Here is a 13466-nt window from a genome sequence, read left to right as displayed (position 1 = left end):
CGCCGACGTACGAGACATTCAATGCCTGAGCGCCGGCACCGTAGCGGCCACTTAACGCCCCAACGCTGATCATTGAAAATCCCCAAAAAAATATTTAAAACATCGGCGTAACCATAGCAAGTAAATACAAATCGATGTATAAGATACTCATACCAGCAAAAAAAAATCCACACATCGAGCAAAAACCCGCTTTATCCTGCGGCCAAGACTCAAGCGCAAGACTCGGAAATCCGCGTTTTCGCGGGGCCGGCGCTCAAGCGCAAGACTCGGAAACTCGCGTTTTCGCGGGACCGGCTGTCAATGTGTTAAGATGACCATAATTGACTGCATAATGAATTTTTAAAAAATTCTTCATTTTATAATGATAATACCAAACGGCTTGAACGGAAAGTTTAGGGCAGGGAACGAGTTAAAAAAAACTTTTCTCTCTTACACGACGTCAAACCATTTAAAATTCGCGTTCAATATTTACTCTTATTCAAATATAAGAGTAAAGGAGAAAGAGAATTAAAGATACTATCTTTTGTAGTATGCGTAGCGTTAAAAAGTGTAAGAAATTTTACTTTTCCTGTGTATGTCAATTGATAAATATCACACACACTTTTTTTTAATTATATATCGACATATTCTATCTATCAAAAGAGATAAATAAGATCATTCAGAAATACATAGAAGAATCAATCATTGGATACATATATAAACGAATTTCTTTGTGTGCATATTTTCTACAAGAGAACCTGTAAAGAAAGAAGACCATACAAGTAGCCATAAAAGGACTTGAAATTGGAAGTCATTAAAGCGCAGCCAATATTCTTGACGCCCTCTAGCAATAAAATTTGGAAATATACAGAATCATTAGTATTATTTCCGTTGTTGCGACTTTACAAGTGGTATTTTAGATATATAGGAAAATATAATAATCTCATTTTATTGGCTTACGTTTGAGACTCGTGATAATTGTCCAATAAGAAAAGAGAATATAATTCTTTTATAACTCGATCGCAGCGCCACTCTGTTTGGATAACTCCTTACGTTTATCGATTCTTTCGTTTTCCTAGAAGTCAGAATTATATTTGATATTGGATTCGGACATAGATTCGTTCAGAACTTTTTACGATGGTAATTTAAAATTCTGCTTATTATATGATAAGATGAAAATGAAAAATTCGTGTCTATTGTTAGTTTTAAAAGGATAAAATGAAACCGGTGATAGCTTACGTGAGAATGCAATAAATGGCGCACGTGTGTTATTGCCGAATGATATTTAGAATAATTATTTTAATTTTGTTATAAATTTTTTTTAATTAAAAAATTGAAATATATATTTATATGTATATATTTAAAAAAATATTTTCCTGCAAAATACTTCAATTATATTTGTTTATTATTAGGTTTCCTTAAATCCTGTAAGGATTCTTAAAAATGAAGCAGAGGAGGAAAAAGCAGAAATTGCTAGATTGAGCTTATTCGTGGGAGCAATAGCAATAGGAGATTTGGTTAAATCAACATTAGGACCTAAAGGTATGGATAAGATTTTAGTAGCTCATGGACGATCAGCAGGTCAAGTGCAAGTTACCAATGATGGAGCAACTATTCTTAAAAGTGTTGGCGTAGATAATCCTGCTGCTAAGATTTTAGTTGATATGTCCCGTGTTCAAGATGACGAAGTTGGAGATGGAACTACTTCTGTTACCGTACTCGGTTTGTAAATTTGTGTAATGATATTATAATATTGGATTCTTATTGACTCAATGTTAAAAATATTTTATTTATGCATAATGCATCTAAAATTCTTTAGCTGCTGAATTATTGAAAGAAGCAGAAAAATTAATAGAACAAAAAATTCATCCACAAACCATTATTTCTGGTTGGAGAAATGCGACTAATGTAGCAAGAGAAGCGCTCAAAAATGCAGCCGCAGATAACTCTGCAGATAGTGAACGCTTTCGTGAAGATTTATTAAATATTGCACGTACAACCTTGAGTTCAAAGATCTTGTCTCAACATAAGGAACATTTCAGCAAGTTGGCAGTAGATGCAGTATTGCGACTTAAGGGATCTGGAAATTTGTCAGCTATTCAAGTTATTAAAAAGCGTGGAGCAACTCTTTTAGATTCTTTTCTAGATGATGGCTTTTTGTTAGATAAGAAACCTGGTCTTCATCAACCTCAAAGAATTACAGATGCAAAAATACTCATAGCTAATACTCCAATGGATACTGACAAAATTAAGGTATAGAATAGCTATATTGAATCTGACATTACAATGCATATAAAAATATTAATATTTTGATTGATAATTATATCTTCTGCATTAGGTATTTGGCTCCAGAGTCCGTGTTGATTCTATGGCCAAAATTGCTGAATTGGAAGTAGCAGAGAAAGAAAAAATGAAGGTGATTATAAATTACAAGACAAATAGACATTCATGGAAACATTATAATCAATAATGAATAATATATTTTGTATAGGATAAAGTTGAGAAAATTATTAAGCATGGTTGCAATGTTTTTATAAATCGACAATTAATTTATAATTATCCTGAGCAATTATTTGCTGATGCTGGAATTATGGCTATTGAACATGCTGATTTTGACGGAATTGAAAGACTAGCTCTTGTTACTGGTGGAGAGATAGTCAGTACATTTGATCATCCTGAGTTGGTAAAACTTGGTAAATGTGAACTCATTGAACAGGTTGGTATTTTTTGAGCATACATGTATACAAGAGTTATGAGTATATATGATATACACTATATTTTTATATAGGTAATGATCGGTGAAGATACATTACTTCGATTTTCTGGTGTTGCTTTGGGGGAAGCGTGTACTGTCATTATACGAGGAGCTACTCAACAAATTCTTGACGAAGCTGAGCGATCATTGCATGATGCTCTTTGTGTTTTGGCAGCAACAGTTCGTGAATCACGAATTGTTTATGGAGGAGGTTGTGGTGAAATGGTAATGGCATGCGCTGTTATGAAAGCAGCAGCTGCAACTCCTGGAAAAGAAGCAGTTGCAATGGAAGCTTTTGCTAAAGCTTTGCAACAATTGCCTACTGTTATTGCTGATAATGCTGGTTATGATTCAGCTCAATTAGTCAGCGAACTAAGAGCTGCACATAATTCTGGAGCCAATACAATGGGTTTAGGTGAATTTTTACAAAAATTAAAGAAATAGATTATACCAATATAAAAAAAGAGATTCATATAGATATTATCTATGATTATTTTTATAGATATGGAAACGGGAAGAATTGGTTGTATGAAACGACTGGGAATTACGGAATCATGGGTTGTAAAAAGACAAGTTTTGCTTAGTGCTGCTGAAGCAGCAGAAATGATTCTGCGTGTGGATGATATTCTAAGAGCTGCACCAAGGAAGCGTGTCAAGGACCGTGGACGTTGTTAATAATGAAATTGACTTAATTGCTATTACATTATTTGCATTGCTTTTCTAATTTGTAATACGCGCATTATATCGAATTACTTATATTTCAAACTAAGTATTACACATCCCCATTTTTATTATTTAATACAATTATATCTCAAAAAATTTAGAAGCTGTTGGTGTATTAATTCTTCTTAAAAGAAAAAGGTACACTGTCATAACATTTTTATGAAGTAATCTATTCCTACAAAAAAATTTATTTCATGAAAATAACCTTTAAAATATTAACAAATGTGTTACTACCCTCCATAAGTTTCATGTAGTTTCTGTTTATATTTTGAATAAACCGCCATTGTACCACTATAGACAATGAAAACATCATATTGTATCAATAAAAATTAGAAAATAATAACTTATTTAAATAAGTGGCAACTATGCCTAGAATTTTATTTTATTATAATTGAAAAATAATTCTAATACTTTATTATATTTATAAAACACCAAGAATGTAAACATAAAGCGATCGGAATCGGTTCAACATAACCTAAAACTTCTTAAAACATCAGAGCACAATGACACTAGACTAGTCATTCTTTTGTTAGTTATTCCCGAATTGAAACAATTTTTTTAATGTGATATATTTATTTAAACTGTAAAACAAAGGTAGACAGGACAAAGTGTGACAGTTACGTTTTTGTTAGATTTTCTTTATATGTAATAGAAATTTGTTAAATAAATCTGATCCAATTCAGATGAGATAAATCAAAATGGATTAATTATAATTTTATTATTCATAAAAGTTTCCACATGCAGCAACCTCCACGTGGTGAGACTTGGGCAATCCACATTACTTGAATTATAAAAAAAACTCTTTTGTATTGTAAATAATACAAGTACTGTCGAGCTAATGGCTGCAATTACTTTCGATATTGTTTTTATTTATTAGATTCTGATTAATTGATTTAATAAAAATATTTTTTATAAAAATAAAATATTGCTAGAAATTTGAAATTATGATAAGCAAAAAGTTGAACTAAAAATAAGTAATATAAAGATATATTATATTAAAAATAATTTTGAATTTAACGCGCGAACAGTAGTCTTGTTATGGCGGATAGTTTGTGTTTTATTTCTATCACGTTTTGTGTTCATATTGCTAATGTTTTTATCTCTTACAATTAGTGGTTATTATTTTATAAATAAATTATTACAACGTAAAATTCCAAGAAATTTTGTCGAGTAATATCCATCTATAACACAGCATTAAAAGTGACTGTATTCATCAATAATTTTGTCCACTTCTTTCCGGGGGGGAATGAATAATAGTACATAATAGTTGATTAAAAAGTACTTAAAGGTCTATAAGTAATGCAATAATATACTCTAAATTTATTTTTTTTTAATTTGATTATATACGATTTTGAACTAATAAAAAACGACAATTGGGACAGATTAAGAATCATTGTTAGTGAAACAATAGAAGTCTCTGTTACTAATTTTAATATAGAATAGAATATCGTGATTCGATTATTATTGTGCAAACAATATGACAGAATTTGTTACAACATCAATTACATCTAATGAATTGCAAGAAAGATGTAATATTTGGGTGGAATCACAAAATGAACATTTGTATTCTGAAGATACATCAAAAGATAAAATAGAAAATAATTACAATGATTATGAAACAGATTCTGAGTTTGATTCAGTTTCAGAATGTGGTGGTAAAAGACGTAGAGTAGGAAAATATTTAAAGCATGAAATTTTACATTTAGTATGTGAATGGAAAAATTGTAAATTTGATAGTAAATATATGGAAGTATTTTCAAGACATGTTGCTAATCATTTGAACGATTTAGAAATAAAGGTAAAAGAAGATGGTACAGAAGTTTATGTATGCCAATGGAAAAATTGTTCATATGAAAGCGGTATTTCTGATGACATTTCACGTCATGTCAATTATCATTCTTACCATACTAAATTAAAATGTATTGGATCAAATATTCGTCAAAGGGTCAAGTTACCTGTAAGTATAATGATAATTAAATAGTTTCAATAACATCAAATAAAAAACTTGCCATAACCGAATAAAATTTTTACAGAAATGTAATAGAGATACAGATTGGAAGAATATTATTGATTCACCATCACCGCATATGTGCAGATGGGAAGAATGTTTAAAGATTTTTTCTAATTATCAGATGTATTTGTATCATATAATTTCTCACATGGATACTAATCTACGTGGTAATAAAGTAGAAGGTGGAATTGAATGTAAATGGACGGGATGCAAAAATAAATATCCTAGTTTACATAAACTTAGAGATCATTTAAGATGCCATACCAAAGAAAAAATAGTTGCTTGTCCAGATTGTGGTACTATGTTTGCTTCCAATACAAAATTTCATACTCATTGTAAAAGACAAATTCCTATAGATGGTAAGACAAATATCAGATCTTTTATTTCACATTTTCTATAAATATTTTTCACATTAATTTTATTATGTTTATCCTATTACTGTAATGATTTATTTTTTAGTACAAGGATTTCAATGTTCGCATTGTAATAAATTCTACCCAACAGAAGGGATTCTTCGTGATCATATGAGATTGCATGTTTTTAATTATAAATGTACTTTATGTGATATGACTTGTGAATCTCCAGCCAGTTTAGCAAAGCACGTGAGATATCGACATGTATCGACAAGAACTTTTCCATGTCAGTTGTGTTCTCATGCTGCCAAATCTCAACAAGATTTAGATTCTCATATGACTGTTCATACAAATGGACCTAATTTCTCTTGTCACTTTGAAGGTTGTTCTTTCACTTGTAAAGGTGCTTATACATTGGACAGGTATTTTGATTCTTATATTGTTTCATATATCTTTAAATAACAAAATCATATTTACTATATTCAAATTTTCATTATTTTAGGCATGTTGAACGCGTTCATAGTTTAGAAATAAGATGGTATTGTTGTCATGAATGTCCTGTTAAATATAGAAAAAGTTATCGTTTAAGCAAACATCTTATTGAAGCACATCATTTACAATTACCTAGTGGTCATAAACGATTTCAATATGTACAAGATGAAGATGGCTGTTATAGACTTCAAATGGTTAGATATGAGACAGTAGATGAAGAAAATATTTCGTCTATTGAAAAACCAATTATTACAAATAAAAATTATAAACTTAAATTGGATAAATCTTCATCATTGGTAAAAGTAGAAGTAAGAACAACTATGTTAATCAATTTATACACAGTGCATATAATTTTCATTAGATTAATAAGTTTTAAATATTAAAAAATTACATTTTTTCAGATATTAGAAGATAACACGGAAGATGTGCAAGATTTACAGATAAAACCTATAACAGATTTTAATATAGATAAATCAATGCCTGTTATATCAAATATTTTAATAACTTTTGATGAAATAGATGAGAAAGGAAACATAACAAAAAGTAGAATCATAAATTCTCAAAGCATGTAAAATGTCAAATCATAACAATTTTTATGAGAATTGATATAAATAAAAATTTAATTTGATAGCTAAATTTGAAAACATAAATAAATTTTTCAAATAATAACTTAAAATAAATAATTTGTGATTATTTTTTTTTTTCTTAAATATATTAAAGATACCGAAGAGTTTTGGTATTTTAAATCTTTTAATTACCATGGTTACAGTATGTGTTTTTAATTTTAATTTAAGTTTAGTTAGCAAATGAAAATGATGCTATTGGTTACATATTTTTATTTGAGGTCTTATAATAAAAACGTAAGAACTTTCTGGTTTCATATATATAAATGTATTTATTAATTGTTGATATTTAAAAGTCGTTTTATGATAATAATTTTAACAAATTACATAAAGTGAATAAAGTGAACTTCTTTTTTGCTTGCTACAATTAAACAATCTGTGAAATGTGTACTTATATTTAACGATACGATTGGTTCTTTACCTACTATTATTAACCTTGCTATACTAAATTTCAAATGTAGCTTGTTCCAATTGTTCACATAATATATATAAACATGACCTAAAAATATATGCATATACACATATACATTTTTAATATAATATAATTAACGCATAAAATATTTTTTTGTTTTTAAGAATTAATAAAATGCATTAACCATACTAAACAAATACAAAACAATTTACCTGTCTCTATACCTAATATAAGAAGGCTTCCATAAATAAGAACAGCAGTGGGCCTTCCATGAAATATGGAAAGTGCATCGAAAAACTTCCACTTTTTACCATAAATAGAAAATCCTATGGATCCATATTCTAAAAATAAAGAAAAAAAAAGGTTAATTTGACAATATTTCATTATCTTTATCGACTTTACCTGTAATGCATACTGCTATATCAGTAAACATATAGTAGTTACGGATAGGTATACTTGGTGGTTGTATATATTTTGTTATAAATAATTCTTTATCTTCTGCGAATAATCCATAGAAAAAATTACCTTCTTCTGTGTAAAAGCAAACCTATTAATAAGAGATTTATTAAAAATAACAAAGTTTGGAAAACATTGTAATACATACTTCAAAAAGAATTGTGGCCAATGCCTAGGACAAGCTCACATTCCCTGAAAGTCCTACTTTCCCTATAACATATATATTTTAGATATTTTATCTTTGTTAAATACCTTATTACAATCTGCAGTACCAGCAACAATGTGATTAACGGGAAGTTCATACGAAGTTTTAGGTATACATCCTTGGACAATTAAAATATTCTCTATAATAGTGTAGCAATAACTTTGACTTGTACTGTGTAAAGGTATTGTAATGAAGCGATTAAGTGGAAGAAACATTAGTTCTATCTTTATAAATGTCTGTGATATTATTAAATAATAAGTTTTCTTACCATAGCAATTTTCCACGATCCTTTAAAATAAGATTTTTAGATTGAAAATCCCAGAATTTTATATGATCATTTATAGAAGAAGATGCAAGAATAATTTTTTTACCTACAAAATACAATTACAAATTAAAAGATTTTATACATAATTATAAAAATTAAAAATACTTTTAGAGCATAATGCATTCTTATATTAACATACTATTTTTCAAGAATTTAACTTTGAGTACAGATTCCATATGATTTGCTACACACATTGATTTATTACTTAAATCATCAGTATTGAACAAATAAATATATCCTTTCGATGTGCCTATAGCCAAAATATTTCCTATAAAAAATAGTTATCTCTTAAAATGGTAAAAAGAATAGAGAAACTATTCCAAATAATTGTATATATATGTTATTTTACCTAGTACTGCGATACAGGTAATAAATTCTAGACATTGATCTTTTGGCAATGGATACAAAGTATCAATAAAAATATCACAAGTTATTAATTGCTTGCATTTAAACCACCATTTATACATATTCATCCATATTTTTTCTTTTTTACTTGCATTTATCAAATCAACATATGATCTATTAGGATATAATGTTTCAAACAGTAATTTCCATTCATTTTGTGGTATTTCTTCCTTACATTTTGTATACCACAAATCGCTTTCCTAAAATAATCAACCTGACGGAAGTAGTATAGTGAAATTACTATTAAATTATATTAAATGTATCAATTAATTCGATGCCTTTTAAACAAATTTAGTATTTATTTTTAGAGTAATTATACATTTATTATTCTTTGAAATAGTCCTCATTATTCTTGATAACTTTGGTGCATTTTTCAGGCAACCGGCAAATTCCTTGATGAAAATAAGGATGATGATTTTGATGCAATGAATTTTATATCAAGGCACCGAATTCATTGCTATATCAAATATAAACAGTCTTATAAAATAACAATTTTTGTTTACTAAGAAGATAAATGTTTACTTTTAAGATGTTATTAATAATTTCTCTCCAAGAATTACACACAATTTTTATCCTAGTTAAATTTATTGGATCAATATATGAAAATATTTGTTCCCAAATTTCTATGGGAAGTGCCATGTTTTACTTTGTTTTAATTCACTCGAGTAGGTGATGTTCTTTTTTTGTGTTCTCGTTAAAAGTGCAGAGCCTGAAACAATTGTTGGTTTAGAAATGCTTAATGAAAATTGGCATTAGTAACAATATGAGTTTAGTTCTATATATTTCTGAAGCATTTCGTACAGGTGGCAATTGTGATCCTTGTAGGTGAAAAAATTGTTGCTATGGTGAACCATGATTATTATGCATACAAAATTCAACTAAATTATCTTATATGATACTAATTATAATTACATACAATGTATACAAAATCGAAAAAAAGGCAAATGCTTTATATGCGCTTATAGTTCATGCAGATAGTTTTCATCGGATACATATTATACATATGAATAATCTACATCGATAGTTTCCACTGAACCTTTTAACCAAACAAACATTGGACAAACAACACAGGAAAGTTAATTCCTAGCAGTAAATGTTGCAGCGATTAATTACGTCATCTTAAATCTAGGGACTTTAGTCTTAGCTAGGTGCATTGTAAGAATAGTTGAATGGGAGCCACGTGTATAGAATTAAAAAAGTTGATATCATAACCATTTAATAGTGCAAGGTATTTTTTAAGCAATAAAGATGAATCCTAATAAATCCAAATTATCAAAGAGTATTTTAGAAATGAAGGTATGTTAGATTTTGTTTATGATTTAATTTTTATATTTAAATGTATTAAAATAATGATAATTGAATGAGTCTACATATGATACAATACCTGAATTACAAAAATTGAATTATTTTCTTTTAATACTTACTGTTTAATGATAAGTAATGATAATGATTTAAACACACATTGGATAATGTGTTTTATGTATATTTATATTTATTAAAAATAATATTTATAGTTTATGAGGAGGACAAAAGAAAAAGTTGAAAAACAGATGATAGAGAAAGAAGGAGAAGAATACTTTGGTGGTCAATTTTCAATTAAAATAAGCAGTAAATCGTATGTATTTTTTAATATATTGCAATATAATTTTTCTAATCAAATTTATACATGTATATATTTTAAGATGATTATATACATATAACACTTATATTTTATTTCAGTGATCAGTTTATCATTGAACCTAGTTATGTGGTTTGTGAAGAACTGATTGAAGGTAGACTAAGTTTCAATGGTATGAATCCTGAATTAGAAAAATTATTAGAAGAGGAAGAAATTAATAAACAAATGGAATTGGAGAAAAAACTAGAAACAGATGTAACGGATGAACAAATGGCAGATAAATGGTTATCGCTTAGAAAGGTAAAAAGAAACTTTAAAAGGCCAAAACAGACAGTAAATAAAACTGGTCAAATTCCGAAGAAAAAGGCAAAATTTTTAAAACCAGTTGATTAATCTTTTTTTAAAAATTAATAAATATTTTATTCCCTTCATTTATACGGTCATTGGTTTTACGAAAACAATACATAAATGGAACCATGAAAAGTCATTTAAAATAAGGATCCGTTCTAAATTTTCAAATACGTATTTAACTTTTACTGAGGTAGAAAAATAAGTTTACATAATTACGAAATAAATTATACTGTGGAATCATATTTTTTTTACATAACTCATTGTGACATATGGTATCTCAAGTGCATTAAAGTAAATCTGTATAAATGGAGACCATTTAAATGAAGGGATTACTGTATATATAGATTATTAAAATACATATTTAAATAACTGCATTTAATTATATTATAGCAAAGTCACTGTAAATATGTATAAGTATATAAAATAAGTATTTTATTATTAAGGATTTATTATTATTATTAATATACTTGATATTTTATATATACTTTCACAAAGAATTTGTAGGTCCATCTAACAAAGTAATAAAAGTATCAACGCATACACCTTCATTACCATCCTTTTGAATTGCTTTCTTCCAAAGTATATTAAAAGTGTTATTAAGAAAATTAATTCCAATATTTTCAAATATATTTCGTATTTCTTCTTTACTTCGAAGCTTTAAACATTTTTATTAGATATTACGAATAAAATAAGTTTAATGAACATAATATAATTTTAAACTCTATAATTTAGTTACCAATACCTTGAAAAAATCTATATGATTCAGATTATATTTTGTAAAAGTACTGGGAAAAATTAAAGCGTAAGCATTGTCAATCTTTGAATATAACTTTTCATTACAAGGATAATATTTAGACGGAGTTATGCAAGATTTATTTTTATCATCGTTTAAATTTGATATTACTTCTTCCTTACTTTCTGAAATATCTAATAATTTTTATTAATGGAATAATTATTTATAGCTAGCGCATTATACACATGCACACTAAATAAACCTTTTATTAATACTTTTTGGTTTTGGCAATGTAGGAAATGGACGTTTCCAATTTAGAAGATCTACTACGTTGTTATAAAAAAGTTTATTATTTCGTCGAAATCCTAAAAGATCTAATAATCCCTCAAATAATTCTCTTTCGGGATAAATCTTGTATTTCTTCAAAATTGTAAATACATCTTCTTCCGATAAGATACCAGTGTGTTCCTGAAAATAAAAGAGAAAGTTAATGTATTTACTGTGTATTTTGTTGTAATTAATTGTTCCTACTATGACGCTGAAGTCTAATCTGTGGATCTAGGTCTCAGTGAAAAGAAAATCTTTCCATTTAAGGAAAGTGAGAGGAGGAAGAAGAGAAAGGAAAAATGAACGAATGAGACTCTTGGTCAATTTTTTATGACAGTGAAGATATTTGTCTAGTTCGACATTGTCAAAGGGAAGGTCGGTTTGTTGGACAATAGCGTGAATCAAAACCTCTTAAGATATGACATGACACAGTAAGTTTGTTCTCGGAATTATATATATTTTCATGTTATTGTTAATTATAAGTAATCATATAAGTATCATTACCTTGTCCAAGCAGACTAAATCTTCATAAATATCAAAGTAATCGGTACTGGAAATACGTTTTTTAAGATTATCACGTAAGTTACGCAGATATTGTAAATATTTCCATTTTAAGATCGATGTATTATCCATAGGTGATTCTTGTAACGTATCAGCTACTGAATCTACTTGTTTTTCCGAGGGTTTCCCATATACAGTCGTTAAAGATAAACATTTTGTTTTCGGATTTCTTTATGAATTTTCCATGATTTTTTGCATATTATATTATATTTAATTATTAATTAATTATTATAATAATTATGTTATTTATATTACTTTACTTTTGTCCAAGAAGCAATTGCGTGTTTTTTAAGAAATCGGCTTGAATGTAATTGAGTAATGTGGTAGTACTATAATCTTTACTTTGTATAATCATTTTAATTCTAGATCCTCTTTCATCAGCATTACTTTTTTTTCCGAAACAGGTATGTTTGTTAAAATGGCAATTATAACTATGTAAAAAATATAATTATTTTTACTAACTTTTCAAGATGTTAATATATAAAAAATGATTATATAATATTAATAATATATAAAATTTCAAATACGTAATAAAATATCATTTTTAAGTTTTCAATCTAACACGAGGAGGGTTGGAAAGTTTTGAGCCTAACACGATGTAGAAAATCATAAAGCTGTATTTTTTTAAAAGATGAATTTTGAATTATTTGACTTTAAATAGTCTAAGTATACTTTCTAAAATTATATCGATAATATTACTTCCTAATAATTTGTGTTTCTTCATTTTGTTGATTTATTTTTTCAAATCTACAGTGATCAACATCAGTGTGCATTATCGGTTTAGTATCAATTTCGGGAGGATTGATTAATTCTGCCATTGTTGTTTCTGGTAAATAGATAAATTTTTATTTATTTTTTTTATTTTCATAACAACCTTCAATTGAAATTTTGTATTTTTTTCTACTATAATAATAATAATAATAATATCATGCGTCCAATCAAATTGAATTACATCTTTGACGCAGTATAATAAAAACAATTTTAAATTAATATAGGATCGTTTTTTAAATTGGTTTGAAAAGTATATATTTTTTTTTCATGCGGAACCATACCAGATTTATATTTTTTTCCGAAAGTTGTTTTTAACGGATTCATACCGATTGGTAGATATGGTACTAAATAGTGAGTTTTCCCAAC

At 27.6% G+C, this 13466-nt stretch overlaps 4 protein-coding genes across 7 annotated transcripts; 3 read left to right on the top strand and 1 right to left on the bottom strand.

Annotated features, from left to right (window-relative positions):
* Window positions 1-988: 988 nt before the first annotated feature.
* LOC106791444 (T-complex protein 1 subunit beta) lies at window positions 989-3697 on the top strand. Its single transcript, XM_014757070.1, has 7 exons — window positions 989-1119; window positions 1392-1701; window positions 1799-2232; window positions 2318-2395; window positions 2471-2695; window positions 2768-3149; window positions 3237-3697. Exons 1-7 carry the CDS (start codon window positions 1117-1119, stop codon window positions 3407-3409), a joined length of 1605 nt encoding a protein of 534 aa, XP_014612556.1. The 5' UTR covers window positions 989-1116; the 3' UTR covers window positions 3410-3697.
* Window positions 3698-3891: 194 nt separating this feature from the next.
* LOC106791445 (histone H4 transcription factor) lies at window positions 3892-6989 on the top strand. Of its 2 annotated transcripts, XM_014757073.1 has the most exons (6): window positions 3892-4214; window positions 5248-5414; window positions 5491-5827; window positions 5928-6243; window positions 6324-6621; window positions 6715-6989. In XM_014757073.1, exons 1-6 carry the CDS (start codon window positions 4196-4198, stop codon window positions 6883-6885), a joined length of 1308 nt encoding a protein of 435 aa, XP_014612559.1. In that variant the 5' UTR covers window positions 3892-4195; the 3' UTR covers window positions 6886-6989. The 2 variants fall into 2 exon arrangements, with proteins under 2 accessions (XP_014612559.1, XP_014612557.1); XM_014757071.1 differs by lacking the exon at window positions 3892-4214 and having other exon boundaries at window positions 4473-5414.
* A 192-nt stretch (window positions 6990-7181) lies between these two features.
* Window positions 7182-9806, bottom strand: LOC106791446. Of its 3 annotated transcripts, none has more exons than XM_014757074.1 (9): window positions 9541-9806; window positions 9262-9448; window positions 8684-8939; window positions 8474-8602; window positions 8278-8380; window positions 8057-8180; window positions 7751-7895; window positions 7561-7689; window positions 7182-7435 (listed from the first exon to the last, which is right to left on the bottom strand). In XM_014757074.1, the coding sequence occupies exons 2-9, from the start codon at window positions 9376-9378 to the stop codon at window positions 7260-7262; spliced, it is 1179 nt and encodes a 392-aa protein (XP_014612560.1). In that variant the 5' UTR covers window positions 9379-9448; window positions 9541-9806; the 3' UTR covers window positions 7182-7259. The 3 variants fall into 3 exon arrangements, with proteins under 3 accessions (XP_014612560.1, XP_014612561.1, XP_014612562.1); XM_014757075.1 differs by having other exon boundaries at window positions 7874-7895; XM_014757076.1 differs by having other exon boundaries at window positions 8684-8953; window positions 9541-9796.
* A 69-nt stretch (window positions 9807-9875) lies between these two features.
* Window positions 9876-11267, top strand: LOC106791447 (M-phase phosphoprotein 6). Its single transcript, XM_014757077.1, has 3 exons — window positions 9876-10035; window positions 10254-10354; window positions 10459-11267. The coding sequence occupies exons 1-3, from the start codon at window positions 9988-9990 to the stop codon at window positions 10748-10750; spliced, it is 441 nt and encodes a 146-aa protein (XP_014612563.1). The 5' UTR covers window positions 9876-9987; the 3' UTR covers window positions 10751-11267.
* Window positions 11268-13466: the final 2199 nt, after the last annotated feature.

This window comes from Polistes canadensis, unplaced genomic scaffold (genome assembly GCF_001313835.1).
Source record: "Polistes canadensis isolate GaletaPanama2010 unplaced genomic scaffold, ASM131383v1 scaffold_308, whole genome shotgun sequence".
NCBI lineage: Eukaryota > Metazoa > Arthropoda > Insecta > Hymenoptera > Vespidae > Polistes > Polistes canadensis.
This window is presented reverse-complemented; position numbering and strand designations above follow the sequence as displayed.